At 34.2% G+C, this 15370-nt stretch overlaps 1 protein-coding gene across 1 annotated transcript; it reads right to left on the bottom strand.

The window, feature by feature from the left end:
• Positions 1–1668: 1668 nt before the first annotated feature.
• On the bottom strand, positions 1669–14969 carry LOC116767375 (kinesin heavy chain). Its single transcript, XM_032657665.2, has 19 exons — positions 14641–14969; positions 13571–13742; positions 13354–13497; positions 13132–13275; positions 12934–13058; positions 12600–12853; positions 12424–12532; positions 12134–12268; positions 10702–10874; positions 9554–9743; positions 9050–9340; positions 8693–8854; positions 7984–8150; positions 7761–7862; positions 5553–5670; positions 5253–5480; positions 5005–5119; positions 4714–4824; positions 1669–4420 (listed from the first exon to the last, which is right to left on the bottom strand). Exons 1-19 carry the CDS (start codon positions 14785–14787, stop codon positions 4410–4412), a joined length of 2898 nt encoding a protein of 965 aa, XP_032513556.1. The 5' UTR covers positions 14788–14969; the 3' UTR covers positions 1669–4409.
• Between the last annotated feature and the right edge of the window lie 401 nt (positions 14970–15370).

Genomic DNA, 15370 nt, shown 5'->3' with positions numbered 1-15370 from the left:
TGCACTATATGGTAGGTAAAACATATGTTTTTACTGGAAGCGAAGTAAAATAACAAAAAACCCTATCAGGGAGCTTTTGGCCATTGAATGTTAATACTACTGTAGTGGTAGGAATCCAAACAGTAGCATTGTTGTCCGTAGTTTTTCTATTTAAGCGGGGAGCTCTAACAACGTCCCCAAGCCCTCGGGGACTACTAATTATGAGACCACCGCCTCTAGAAACCACTCCACTGGCATATTTCTTACTATACCCAAACAGCTAACATTAAATGAAGGAATAATGACATTGTATTTAGATGCAGCAAGAGCTGAGTGATCTAGAAAGGTATTAGCCGCATTAGCTGTTTTAAATTCCACAGACACTCGATTACGACCAATATGATTAACACCATCCTTAACTATGTCCTTGATGTGATTTTGATGTAAGAAGAGGACGAACTTTATGGGACGAAGGAAGGTACTAGAGGAGGGCTCGCAATCACTACTTACATGGATCAAAAAAGGAGCTGCGTCCTGATCTAAATAACGTTTTATTGACACTTCATATTCAGGTACAGAATATACCGACTGGATCGAGCCGACTATTTGGTCAATGGTATTTTTTTTTCTGCAAATGAGTAGATTTGAAGTCAGCTACATTTTGTTTTTTCCTTGAAGAGGGGATCGGGACCGGGTCAATAGGGGGCGGAACGGCAACGGATTCATGGTTGGAAATACAACCTCCCCCAGGGTCGGGGGGCTCACCACCGTACATGTCTACACTAAATAAATACTTCTACTACAACACACTAATATGTATATACACAAAATACTAAATAGACAATCAACAGAAATTAAACAATAAGAATAACACCGGAAAACTAAAATAAGAACGCAAATTCGAACTAAACACTTGTTCTAGCACGTCCCACTCCATAGCTCTCCCATATGTCCTACTTTTTTGTCAATCGTTACGGCTATTGATCAAAATTATAGTTGACGTCACTTTGACATTTTATCTGATAATACGTGTTGTATTGCGCGGGAACTTTTTAATTTATTAGATTTCATTCCCACCTAACCCACTGATAACAATATATTTATGTATTAAGAACTTAAGTTATAGTGTTTCATATATATCATATATGTGTAAGTGTCTTTCTTCCTTGGATTAGCGGATACAGATTTTAGCACATCATTAATTGCAAATAAGTTGAATGTGTGAAATTCAAATTTGCGCTGTTCCTTGCATATTCCTCAGAAATAATTTCTGTAACAAACTATGTATCTCGTATCATTATTATGTTGCATCAAAAGGAAAGAAAATTGAGATTTGTATTTAATGAGGTTTAGAAAGAGTAATACGTTATATGTTTTTCTCGTTTCCTGTTATTTTCTACACATAAATACTAAAACGTTGAACGTAATATAATATAATAGGTACATTACATTACTTCAAAAGTAGCTTTAGTGATAAAGTATGTAATTTTATGTAGGTTTAGAAAATTTTTGCAATTACAATATTAAGAGTAGCCTCAATGATCGAGACCCTGTTTTGAATAAAGTATAAAAAAATTACAGTTTTTAATTCCTTATTACTTTTATTTTAACAAATATAAGATTATTAAATCACTTAGGACTTTTTAAGTGTCTTAATCTAAGTGAAAGGCTGTTAATTAAAAGGCGCTGTAGCAAATTAAATTCATAATTTTATTTTTATAATAAATAAAAATCCAGAAAACACTCGTTTTGAGAATTTTCTATATATTAAATACATCATACAAAAGATGTCAATACAAACTAAATCACTTGGTGCAAAGGCAAGCCTGTCGGTTTGGGTCAACGTCGCCCCGACCATACTTTGAGCTATCTATGCAACAGGCGAGTGAAACCGAGGATATTAGCCTCATTTTATCTATTCATAACAAAAAAACAGTTACTTACAAATAATAAGGTAATGGTTTCTCGCGTGGAATACATTTATAGTAGGCATCACCCATCCGAATGAAAAAATATGTATTTGATCATGATTATAAAATAACGCATATATGCATGTAAAAAGCGTAATACACTTCTAGTTAGAAAAAAAAATGACAGTTTATGTTTATGTAATATAATAAATAGAAAATAAAAATCCAGTATCTAACTTAAGTATGAAATAATTTACTACATCTTTACACCTAAACGATATAAAAGTATTGCAACACATCAAGGAGCTTTGGAACGAGTCGTTATTGGAAACTATTCGTTAAACTGATGGTGGTAACGCTTCGCTCCAATACATATAACTGTTGTAATTTGTCTTTGGTCTCTGAAACATGTCTATCATAGTTCCAAAACTCCTCAGAGGACGCAGCGCAGGCCCGATTCATTTCGACATTGAGACAATACAAATATTTTTGAAGCCCACGCTGTTTAAACGTGATTATCCCATAAGTACTTACATAAGTTACAGATCTACTGACATATCAATGCATCTTAAGAGCAAATAGAGAACATTAACCAAATACGAAGGTGCGCTTATTGATTTTAATTGTATTCATTTTCAAAAGCGGTAATAATGAATCGTCGATAACTATTAAGTTGCAATATACGTTCACTACTTAAACGAAGACTTTTATTAGAAAAATTTATAAATAAGTGACTACGATTACAACCGTGCAGACTCGTTTCGGACTTTCACTAAAAATCACAGCTCAAAAGCTAAGGTGCAATAACACAAGACAATGATGATGATGGCTGACGATAAGGTGAACAATCATAATAATATATCGTAAGGTGTGACCGCTGCTTTATCTGGAAAAATGTACGTCACGTTAATTAGTCGTGCATTGGTTTATTACATTAATTATTTACCAGGGAAAAAGTATTTTGTATTAGTTGAAAGAGATTTTCATATTCCGTGTTAGAATATAAAAATCACCCACTAAATTTTTCGTTAAACCGTCTGGCGCTAACAGTACCTAATAGCTGTGAACTTGCTCGTTGCAGCAAGTCGCCAAGGTACAAACGCTCGGAAGACCAATGCTGTCGGGCCCTTCATTTCAAATAATATGGTTTGTTGGTTGTTTCACAAATCGTTGGTTACACACGACACCTTACCACATCGATGAGTCATCATTTTATTTAACTTATTAAATGCTCGCATGTCGGCATAACAATCTTATCACAATATATAAAAATATATATTAAAAGAAGCTTAATCTAAACTACACATTCAAGATGCACTCCGGGATGCATTTGCCACCACACTTGCATAGCGACACCTATGAGGTTAATGTGATATTTTTATTATGATTTTAAGTTATTATTTTTTTTTTATATTTTTCATTTGTGCGGTAGCATATGCAAGTTTTTGCGAGTAACTCACGGCATATTCTTATACATACTGACATATTGCAAAAAAAAATCCATCATATCCAATAGAAGAATCAGCTGTAGGGTAGATGTCGGCCGCCTGTGTCCAGGTGACTGACATATCTACTTTCATTACTCACAGTTCATGTTAAACCATTTCTTCTAAACAGATATTTATATGAGGATATTGACTTTAGCACGACATCGTAATAAGCATTCCACAATGGAACTTAATAATTGTCATATCGTTAAAATAATATTCTACAATTGATATACCATGAAAAGCAACATCAAAAGTTCAAGCGTCGGATCCGAGTAAAATAATACTTTCTTTTAGGAAAATCTTATTATTAACCAGAATGTTTCTTTTTCTATACTGTGTCTATACAATTTAGCACTATTTTAAGCTTACAACGTTGGAAATATTTACGTCTTCAAACAGCTTTATCGAATTATTTAATATGTTACCCTTTGCTACATAAAACTTTATTTCAAGAGGAAGAGAAGATAGATTCAAATCATTGAACAATAATATAGCTTACAAAAATATTTTCATTTATTATTTCTTATCATATCCTTTTTTTAATGTTAAACATTCCCAACGTAAACTTAACGGGGAAAATTTGTTATTCTTGAAATTCCATGAATATATCGCAAGTTCATGATAAAACACTAAATTAGGATCCAGTCCTGGTACATAGCGGATCAGTATAGACACAGACATTGCTAGAAGCTATAACTCTTTAAATACATGTGCACTTATTGACATAATATTAGACAGCTCGAAACTTTAAGCCTAGAGACGAGAGAGAACAAAGTTGACATATGTTAGTACGTAATTAGAACATCACTAATGAACATTTTGCTTCATACAATAGACAAGACATACAACTTCGTTCAAACGAGTCTAAGAGAACTACGATATATATTTTTGTTGTAGCTAATATTAGGCTTTTCATAAACATATAAGTAGAATTATATTATGGATATATTTTTCAAGAATGATTTTGCCGCCTTATTCTCTAGGTACATCTATGTTCATTTAGATTCACTATGCAATTATTGCTATCTCTTCAACTCTCATCTGAAATGAAAATTAAAAAAATATTATTATTATTAAATAAATTAAATATTTCAAAGTTCCAAAATAATGTTATTTGAATGTACCAGTAACACGTGACACTAACAGATAAAATATAATAAGTATATATTTCTTGGACTACAGCCATAACAAAATGGGTCAATCGAACAATAACCTCTATTTCTAAATCTGAAATAAAAAAAATTGGACACGATTGCTCTTTGCCAAGAGATATGAGCGAAATGTAGTATTAGTTGTATGTATACTATATTTCTGTAGAATAATGCAATAAATACCTCTTGCGCCAACCACGATCGACTTCCTCTTAATGTCCTGGGGAGCGGGTCGCACAACACCGGCCGCGCCGCTTCCCGCCAGGTGACCGCCACCGGCCCGGATCGGTTTTGCTGTAGTACAAGTTACAGTTAATATTAATGAACTATACTAACCATATAAAAGACCGAAAATTTTAATGCGGAACATAACCCACAACGATTAATGATAGACTAAAACTATCAGAATGGGTAACAATCTAATACTATGGGTATCTCTATCTACGCTATATAAATTGTAAACATGCATCGTACCGATCTGAGCCTGTACTCCTCTCCGGGCGAGGTTCTTAGCGCGCACCGCCTCCTTGATCCTGTCGACTTCGAACTGGTATCTCTTGCGGTCTCGCATAGCTCCCTCTTTAGCTTCCTACAGTACACAATCCAATATGTATTATGATATAAAAATAAGAAAACTTGTGAAATTAAGAAGATGCCTCTTTTTTAACGTTCTTCAAGTGTCAATTATTTTTTGCTTTGTATGACATTTAAATTATATTAACCTTGAGTGCCGTCTCCAGCGCCTTGACTCGTTCCATGGTGGCTCGTAATCGCTTCTCTAACTTAGGCAGCTCGCAACGCAGGTCGGCATTGTCCCTCACGAGTTGCTTGTGCACCTTTGTGAGCTGCTCGAGGTTGTTCTCTAAGAAGGAAATCTTCTGTTTCTGTGCGAGGGAACCGCCTTCTTCTTCCGCGCCTTCCTCGGAGTTCGTGGATTTCTTTATTCTTGCCTGAAAAAAATATTCTCATTAATAATTATCTTTATAAACCTGAATATTTAAAAAAAGGGCTAAATTCCTTACCTGCAGATCCTGTACGAACAGCTTTCGCAGGTTATGAAGCGTTTGTAACTCTTTAGCCACGGTGTCTTCCAAACCTTTGAGATCTGCGCGGGCTTGCTCGCGTCGCTCCACACTTTGACTGGACAAACATTACATATTTTATTATATTTACCTATAGCGTTTTCAACATATGGCTTCAACGAGCGGAATAAAGACGTAAGCTGAAGAAATATAATTCAAAATAAGATATAATTAAAGCATACAGCATGACAAACAGATCAATAAAGTTAATAAAATGTAAAATGGCATTTGAGGGCACTTTATAACGCTCGTTCAGTGGTTCATAAATTCGGATATTACCTGAAAATGTGATCGAAATATGTCTCCCGGCACGCACCCATCCATATTAAGTCGCGCAGTGCTCAAAGGCCATCATAAAGAAAATGCCAACTCCCGGCAGAATGAATATGAATGGGATACGTGCGGAACAAAATGACAACTTAAAAAAAATCATAAAAAAGCGAGCCAAACAATAACTTGCACTACACATACTTGTACTTACATCCCACTACTAATACTTGTACTTAATCAATAACATTATTGTATCACAAAATAGTTAAACATTTCGTTTCTGCGTCATGGGGACATTTAAATCTAAAAGACAAATAAAAGGAAAACATGTATAGTTTTGGTATAGAACCCATGACACATCTCGAGCAGATGGCCCGTGTTGTTGTGCAAATAGATGAAAAAAATAATAAAGGTGTATCTATTTGCACATATTCACAACCATTTTAGGTTGAGGCGACAATCACTCTTCGGCATTTAGAGTGCGTTTTGACTAAGGAAGGTGAGACGGACGCTAGGAAAAAAATAAATGCATTCAATGACAAGAGTTGTGGACGAAGAAATGATATGAAGATGATCATGCGCTACTACTAGATGATAAAATAAAAAAAATGCCATCTCTGGAATGACTAAATTAATAAATGCAACTTGTATCGTTAATACAATAACATTTTAATGTCGACACTAGTTCTATTAGGAATACCTAAATGCATGATCAATTGTTAAAACATCTAACTCGATTGATCTTCCGATTGTTACATATAATATAAAAATATTTCAAGAAAAATATGTATGCAATGACTCTCTATACAAAGATTTTCAATCTATTTACATCTATGTACAAAACGATAAGTTTAGATTTCGTTGAATACTAATATCCCGCATTACGATTTTGTGCACAATGTTATAGTCCTCTGCTATACATATCCGATATAGATTATACTTAAGTCTGTTGTAAACAAATAATAACTGTCGTTAACGCGATAAGGCAGTGATACTTGAAGAGCTTTAAATTATTTCAACCGATGCAGTACAGTTGGTTTACCTTATAGAAATTTACTAACAGGTACCGATTCATAACAACGACAAAACGACTCTAACAACATCTAATATAACGAGAGCACATCTAAAGACATATTCTACTATTAACCTAACTTTTATTATCATGCTACTTCCACGAACATGCTCTGGGTTAGTTCCGCTACACAAATAAGCATCATATAAGTAAATAGGTCGCATAAATAGTACTTTCGACTTATTAAACGAATGTTAACTAGAATCACGACAACTTCAAAGCGAAGCGTTTATAAATGCATAAAAATATTAAGTATCAACTTCCATACAACAAATATTTAGGATGTTAGTCTCACTCACATTCGTCTTGCGAATATGTTAATTAAAAATATATCGTATTATTGCCACTGTTAATATAAACAAGACGAATGTGGTGAACTTAGTTATGGATTAAAAACAAATCACGGGTCTCCCTTGCTGTGGAAAATATTTCAACTAAGATGTATTGTCAAGGCACCAAATAAAATGTAAGGAGATCCGTGACATATCACAGAAGTAAGTCATTAAGCTTAAACCAAAACAACAATCTGTGGGTAACGGTGGGTGAGTAGGATCATGGTGACCGAAATAAGAAGATGTAACTGGAGGGGATGGATATTGCACGAGTGACGGGACTTGGGGATTGCCGAGAGCGACTTTTCCTCCCTGGCCGAAGCCTTTTCAATTTCTAGTTCGGGTCCGTACGAAATTTTGTCAGTTTTGGGATACAGTATGAGGTCTCTAAATTCATCTTCCTTGACGGTTTGCCTATTGGCGACCTCCTTTTCGGCCTTATCGAGAATACGTCGAGGCGATCGCGACACTAACATTAGCTCCTTCAGCTTGGCGGACTTGTCGGCCTCCTCGCGCTTCAGCTTTTCGTAGTCGTCCTGCAGTTGTTGGCGGGCAAGGGTCAGCTCTTGGTATGAACTGAGGAACAAAAATATGATTATCAGAACATATAAAAATATATTGTTAATATGAATGTCATGTAGATCGATAAACAAAGCCAGAGGAATATTATAATAATATTGATATAGTGTGTACTGACTCCTTGAGTTCCTGGTGGTGTCTCTGCAGCGCGGCCAGCTCGTCTCTGAGCGCCGCCAGCTGTGTGGCGTGTGAAGTGCGCAGCTGTTCCAGCTGTGCCTCCAGTGCTGCACGGACCTGGGTATCGGCACGTTGTTCGGCTGCCGCCAGCTGCACGCGCTCCGCCGCCTGGAAAAATAAGCCAATATGTTTTATGTTACAACAGATAATAAGATGTCTAATAATATCTCGTTAAAGTTACTAATAAAATAACTGAAATACTAATCGTATTGGATTCAAGATATCTAATTACCGGAAAATCAATAACCTTGATTCATTGCCGCTGACGACATCATACGTAGCAGTTATTAACATAAATTCCTTACACATATTTTTACAACACTTTTTTGATCCCAATCTCTGAAGCGTTAATTAAAGAACGTCTATTTATTTCATTACATCACGCAAGGTACACATATTTTCTAATTTACTTAACACATTATTATTACAATGTAGTATAAACAGAAGGTTTATTGAAACCAACAGCTTTAAACTTTTAACTAGATTAATATGAATAACAATTATATCATTTATAATTTTATTGAAGTTTCTCTTTTGATCTCTGATGGCAATATATGAAATATAATAATTTTTCACCTCATGTGACATATATGTGTGTTATTGTAACATTTGTTGGAGCAATTAGTTATCTGTATGTATGTTGGTCATACCTGAAGACGGGCGCACTCCTCCCTGAGGGCGTCAGCCGCCTCCTCCAGTTGTCGTTTCTTATTCTCCGCCTCACGCATGGACTCGGCGAGTGAAGCACAACGTGCTTCGTGCTGTGAGATCAGCAGACGACATTCGCCCAACGACCTCTCATACTCCTCGATCTATTGACGATATTATTTCGGTACTAATTGTTAATTTCTACAAAATGACAATGCTTAGTGTAATATCGACCGCTTTGATAAGAATACCAAAAATAAAGCTATTTTTATAGATTAAATTTCTGAGTAACAAGTGTAGACTTATATCTATGCCATTATCTTTTATATGCATGAAGATCAAATAGTTTGACAACGGACCTTCTTGTTGGCGTCGATGTTAGCCGACTCCAGCGAGTGACAGCGCTGCACGATGTTCTTCACCTCGCTCTTCATCTTGCTGATGTGAAGACGAGCTACCGTGAACTCCTCCTCGAGCTTCCCGACCGTGTCCACGTTCAGTTTGAAGTCTAGTTCTGAGCCGCCAACCGCAGCGCCTATCTCGGCCAGGTCTCGCAGCAGATTTGTGAGAAGTTCAGCGATACGTTTTCGTTGATGAGCCGATAGATCACGCAGCTGTTGCAGCTCAGCTGTAGCAGTCGCGAGGGCGCTCTAAATAATTGATGAATAGAATATAATTATACAGTTTCCGTACCAACATCACCGGAATATTAAGTGTGTATATCATAAAAAAATACGACAATCTTAGTAATACACGACCGTAAACCACGCAAATTTACTTTCGGATTAGATAAATGTCAACAATTTGTTCCTATCACGTTAAAACTGTATTCTCATTATATAGTTTTAGTGTAAGTTCCTCACCTGCTTAGTCTGCAGGTCTTCAGACAGCTGATCACATTCCCGGCTCTTGCTATCAACTTCCTGCGACTTCTGGTCGTAGTTGACGGCCAGCTCCTCCAGCGCTTGTAGCACTTCCTTCACCTCTTCCTTGGCCGCCTCGTTCTCTTGCTGGATGCGATTCATGTCTCCTTGCAGAGCTTCGTAGTCGCGGCTAATAGATATAACTTCTAATTAGAGCCAGTTAACAGAGAATATGAATACCAATAACACATTTGTTAAACGACTTAATTTTTTTAAAGATACGAGTATACAATTACAATCCCATATCATACATAGCAGAATTCTATTTGGGAGCTGAACTTAGACGATTTTCCTATATTGATCTTCAATTAACCAACATATTATTCTAAATAAATACTATAGTTAGATTTATTTACTTATTTTCGTTTCTTTCATGGCTGAAAAATAAATATTGATTTATATCTGTGTTAACGCTTCCGATAACATATAGCTGTGTGGTAATGCCGACGCTTATCAGATGCTTAGCGACGAGCGAGACTTTCTACTTCAAAAATCAACAATTTGAAATGACGTGTATGAAGGAATATGACGGATAACATATAGGAATTCCTATTTATAAATATAAAACTATATTATACACCACACACAAATAAAAATCTCATCTGATTACGAAGGACACTTTCTTTACTATTTTTTTAATAAAGTCTAAATCTGATTGTCAGGTCACCGATTTTTTTTTTATTACGTAATTTTTTCGTGTCCACTATAAAACAATGTGGACAATCTCATTTGCTGTGTTCTAATTCCAATCAATATCGTTATTTGCATGTACGATCTTACTTAACCTAGCCAATGTATATCGAGAACAAACCAATAAAAGGAAACATTTTTTTTACGACGATTTAGAATTTAGTGTGTTACTTCACATTTAAAGAAAATATATAAAAATGTATTGTTATTTTTTTCTATTATAATGACATCAAACAATTACAATAAATTAATTAGTTACTGAATTTAAGAATTATATAATCGTTCAAAAACGATTTCTCGCTGTAATTTTATATCAACAAACACAACAAACACAATGAGCGCTACCAACATAATAATATATAAATATATATAATGCTCTGAATTGGATTATGAGTTACCGAGTGCACGCGATCAGTTCCTCCTGTTCCATCATCTGCTCCTTGAGCTTCTCCACCAGCTGCGAGTGCTGGTTGATCTCCTCGTCCTTGTCGTCCAGCTGTTGATACAGCGCTTCCAGCTTAGCCTGCATGGCGACGTCCTCGACAGCGCTTGATACAGCCACGGGCACCGGCTGTACAGATAACATTACTGAACCCTTTCGTGTGATTTAAACCAATCGTTAAGAAACATAGTGAAGATATTTCTATAATAAAATTGTCTATTATACTTGCTTAATCTACTGAGTCTTCAATGTTTTTAACATTTAAAATGGAACCCTGATCAATTTAATAGGGAATCACGTTCACTAATAACTTCTATTTAAATGTTCCGTTAAAATTCGTTAAACCAATATCATATCAGTTTCATATATTATGCGGTACAAAAAGAAAACAGATTTGATGATTACTTTATAATACATCTATAATCTGTGCCATTATAAATAATGAAGATAAAAAATAAATATAATTTTAATATATTTAAATTACAGATCAATATCCAATAATAAAAATGTATTCTATGGCTTTACGATGTAAGTGAATATTAATAAACATAACAATAAGTAATCTCTTAATAAGCTTTTCAATTACGACGTCAGATTGAATACCGACGTTGTATTATAATAAAACGTATTATTTGATTCAATACGTATACACTAAATAACTGTTTATATTTGCCTCATACTAAAATGTAGTCCTTAATTTAATCTACGTAGTTTACACAAATGACTAAGAGAGCATTCGCCTCCAACACACGTTTCGGTCCAATAATAGGCATTTCTACCTACGACTCTGTTTGGATAATGTGTCATCACCCAGTAAACAAAACAGGGAAGTCATGAAGCAATAAACAATTATTAAACTTTTTAAAGACGCTACACTTTAAAGTAACGTAGTGCAGTACATCTCATGCGAAATTTATAAAATTTATTTTGATATTACAGAAATGTGTATCAAATAATGACATAGTCCTGCCGACAATGTCTGTATGTAGACGTTCGAGAAGATTCTACGGGGCGTTAGTTTCGACTTGAAAATATTGCTGAGTATACTTATTTAAATATTTAATATGGAATTATATTATAGTATATATGCTAACCAGTATTAACGAAGGAAATATGATATACCACTATCACAATAGTCCTTTTTTTAATGGGATAAATATTATCAAACTGGCATTAAAATAATATTACTTATAACTTATATAATAAATTATGGATTGTTTCTCTAAAACTAACAAACTCTTTTAGATATTTCATATTACTGAAGGCAAAAGAATAAAAGATCACAAGTAAAAAAATATTTGATTACATGCTGCAAAAATCTGGATCACAGGTTTGAAACATCCAACAAAAAAAAAAGATGTGTAATTAAAAAGCACATAATAACTTACTGCTGCCGGTGGCTTCTCTTCAATGAAGGATGTAACTGGTGTGACTGCTTCAATCTCAACCAGATTGACTTGTTCCTCAGGACGGACAGTCTCTCCGGACCTCCAGCGGTTAACCTCAGCTTCCAATTTCTCAACCTAATTTAGAGCATGATATAATGTACTTATTATATCAGTACATTATTATGACCATATAAGTACATATTAGTTAATCCTGACATGAAGCTATGAGTAACAGTGAATAGTATGATTCAGGATTAATATAATACTTGATAAATATATTTATTACATACCTTTCCTTTCAGCCGAGCCACCTTCTCCTTCTCTCTCTCATAGCGGCGCTTCCATTCTTCAGCTGTGAGTTCCTCGTTGACACATACAACATTCTTAACAGTCTTGGCTCTGTAGAATATATAATGTGTGATTATATTAATTAAATAACCACTATGTGTGAGAATCCGAGCCTTACCTTTTACCAAAGTCCAGAGTACTCTTAGTTTCACTTTCATTGAATGAAGCCGGAGAACAACAGATGACAATAGTGGTCCTGGCATTACCACCAAGAGATTCTTGTAGGATACGGGTCAATTTGGAATCTCTGTATGGTATGTGTGATTTATTACCGTCCGCTAGTGCAGAAATTACATTACCCAACGCCGACAGTGATTTATTAATATTCTTTGCTTCATCAAGCACCGTACCTTCAGCACCAGTTTTTGATACCTACACAGAAAAATATTTAATAAATGTAAGATTTCCACCATTTATAATTCTTTTTATATGATAGGTATGCAATACAATACCTTTTCAGATCCAGCTAAATCTACAAGGTAGAGTTTGCCAGATAGCTTCTTTTGATTTTCTAAGTTTTCCTGTTTGACATTTATGAGGAAGACTGAATGGGATCTAGATGAGTGTTCATTCATGTCTGAAAAAATATAGGGTTGTAACATCATCATAAAACAGATATAAGAAGAAAGACAATTGAAATTGAAACCTACTTGTTACAGCAATATGTCTATTTGACTTTCCTTCTTCTATGACTTCAAAGACCTCTTCTGGACTTGACACAAATCTCTCTGTAGCACCTTTGACGAATGGAACTCTGTTTTTGTCTTCATGAACGCTCAGATTCACTTTTGATACTAAAATATTAGACAAAATATGTCAGAAAATGATCCATCTTTAAAATAATATATTTTTTAATGTTTTAAATTTAATACCATCTAAAAGATCCCTGATTTTATCCATATAAATTTCAAAATATGAAACCTTAATGTGGAACTCAAGGTTTTCTTCCATTGCATAAATGTGATTGAATATATCGTTGACTATCCTTGGTATGATACCCTGTTTTCCTGGATCTCCTACAATAATAATCAATTTTTAGTATGCAGTTCTAAAACAAACATAAAATGGTTTATATAGCAACAGGATTACCTATGACACCTTCCATGGTATGTGTTTTACCAGAACTGGTCTGGCCATAGGCAAATATGGTACCATTGTAACCGGCAAGTACATCAGATACAATGCTCTTAGCAGCTTCATTGTATACTTTCTCTTGAGTTGCATTTGGTTTGAACACTTTGTCAAACAAATACACTTTCCCCTATAAATTAAGTTATATTACATAACATCGTAATATTAACATCAAGTATGAGGCATAAACAGTGGTTGTTCTTGCTACTTCCTTTTAAGTATTATTTATCATACAAAATTTATAAAACTGGTGTCATTAATTAATGATTTTATTCTCTTTTTAAAAAAAATTAAAGAGTGGTTTCTGAACCAAATACAAAGTGAAATACTTGCAGTGATAAATTATTTTAAGAAACAGATGGGACTCTAATATTATTAATATTTTTTTTTTTGGGAATAAATTTATTAACAAAAATATATATATTAAGAGATGTTTCAGTTAAAATAATTTTCTGACTGAAAATTTTAATATATATTTTTTCGTCTTTAGGAAACAATTGAAATTACACATTTTTGAACACATTAATGTAAATATGTAGTAGTTTTTGGGTTAAACCAAGATTAACATATTAAAATTAGTTAATCGTTTTGACAAAATTGATAGATTATAACGAATTTTTGCAAATTGCAACTGGAACACAATCAGATTAAATAAGATCCCAGAGATAAGACAAAAACTAATTATTCATAAAAATATTATTCAAAAAAGCTATTAAGAAAATTTACATTGTAAACAATAATAAAAAATATAAATACACAAATTATCCCAGAAACTGTGAGGTCAAGGTCGAAGAGGTATTTGTATTGATTTTCGAGTTTTCGACTAATGGAAATTAGACATTAAAAGTTAAATTCAAAAGGATTCGTTAATTCTTCATAATCGCAATCATATTCAACCAAGCGGAATAGAAAAGAAAGGCCATTTCGAGGCAGGTGAACACCAGCCGTAATGTATTAGTCATCATGGTCTAAATTAGGGCGATGATAGAAGACTTTAAAGTGGGTATATTGAAATTGTTCAAACTTACCCCTATGGAAATGCAATTATCGTCCGGCCCTGAAGGGAATTTAACAATAAATTTGGAGCCAGCTTTTTCTTCGGAGTCATTGAGTGGCCGAAATCGGCATACGACTCTAATGCTGTCTTCAGCAGCAATTTCGCGATCAGCTGCCATTTTTGAAAAATAATAGCTTACACTAAACTCCGTCTATTGAATTAAAAACAAAACGTTATTGGAACATAAAACCGTGCATGAAGAACTACAAAGTTAGAATTTGTCACTGGGAAATCTTCATGACAGCGGTATCAAAATGTCGGCCATGTTCTTCATAGAAGAAAGGCATGAAATTGGCATCGTATTGGTTGAAAAAACAACATTGAACGTTGTGCCAACTTAAACAGTAAAAAATCAATTCGACAGTGAGCTCTACCAACATTTAGAAAACAAAAATCTTTAATAGTTTAACGATGAGCGCACAAAGTAAGACTTTATAAAACAAAAAACAAGGACTACTTTTTTTTTATAATTTTCATTAGTTTTGATTAATTTCGTTAATAGAATTTAGAAGATGAAATGCCTATCTTTATTACTAGTTAGAGAAGAATGTAGTCTTTAAGAAACCATTTGAAGTAAACCTTATTTTTTAACAGTTCTCCGTTTTCCTTTCTTTAGGATAAAACAAAATGAATGTAATGATAAAAAAAATACTATATGTTGACTTCAATATTATTGTGGATTTTTATTGTCTGACATTGAA

This window comes from Danaus plexippus, assembly GCF_018135715.1.
Source record: "Danaus plexippus chromosome 9 unlocalized genomic scaffold, MEX_DaPlex mxdp_26, whole genome shotgun sequence".
Taxonomy (NCBI): domain Eukaryota; kingdom Metazoa; phylum Arthropoda; class Insecta; order Lepidoptera; family Nymphalidae; genus Danaus; species Danaus plexippus.
The sequence above is the reverse complement of the archived record's forward strand: the minus strand, read 5'-3'. Positions and strand labels throughout refer to the sequence as shown.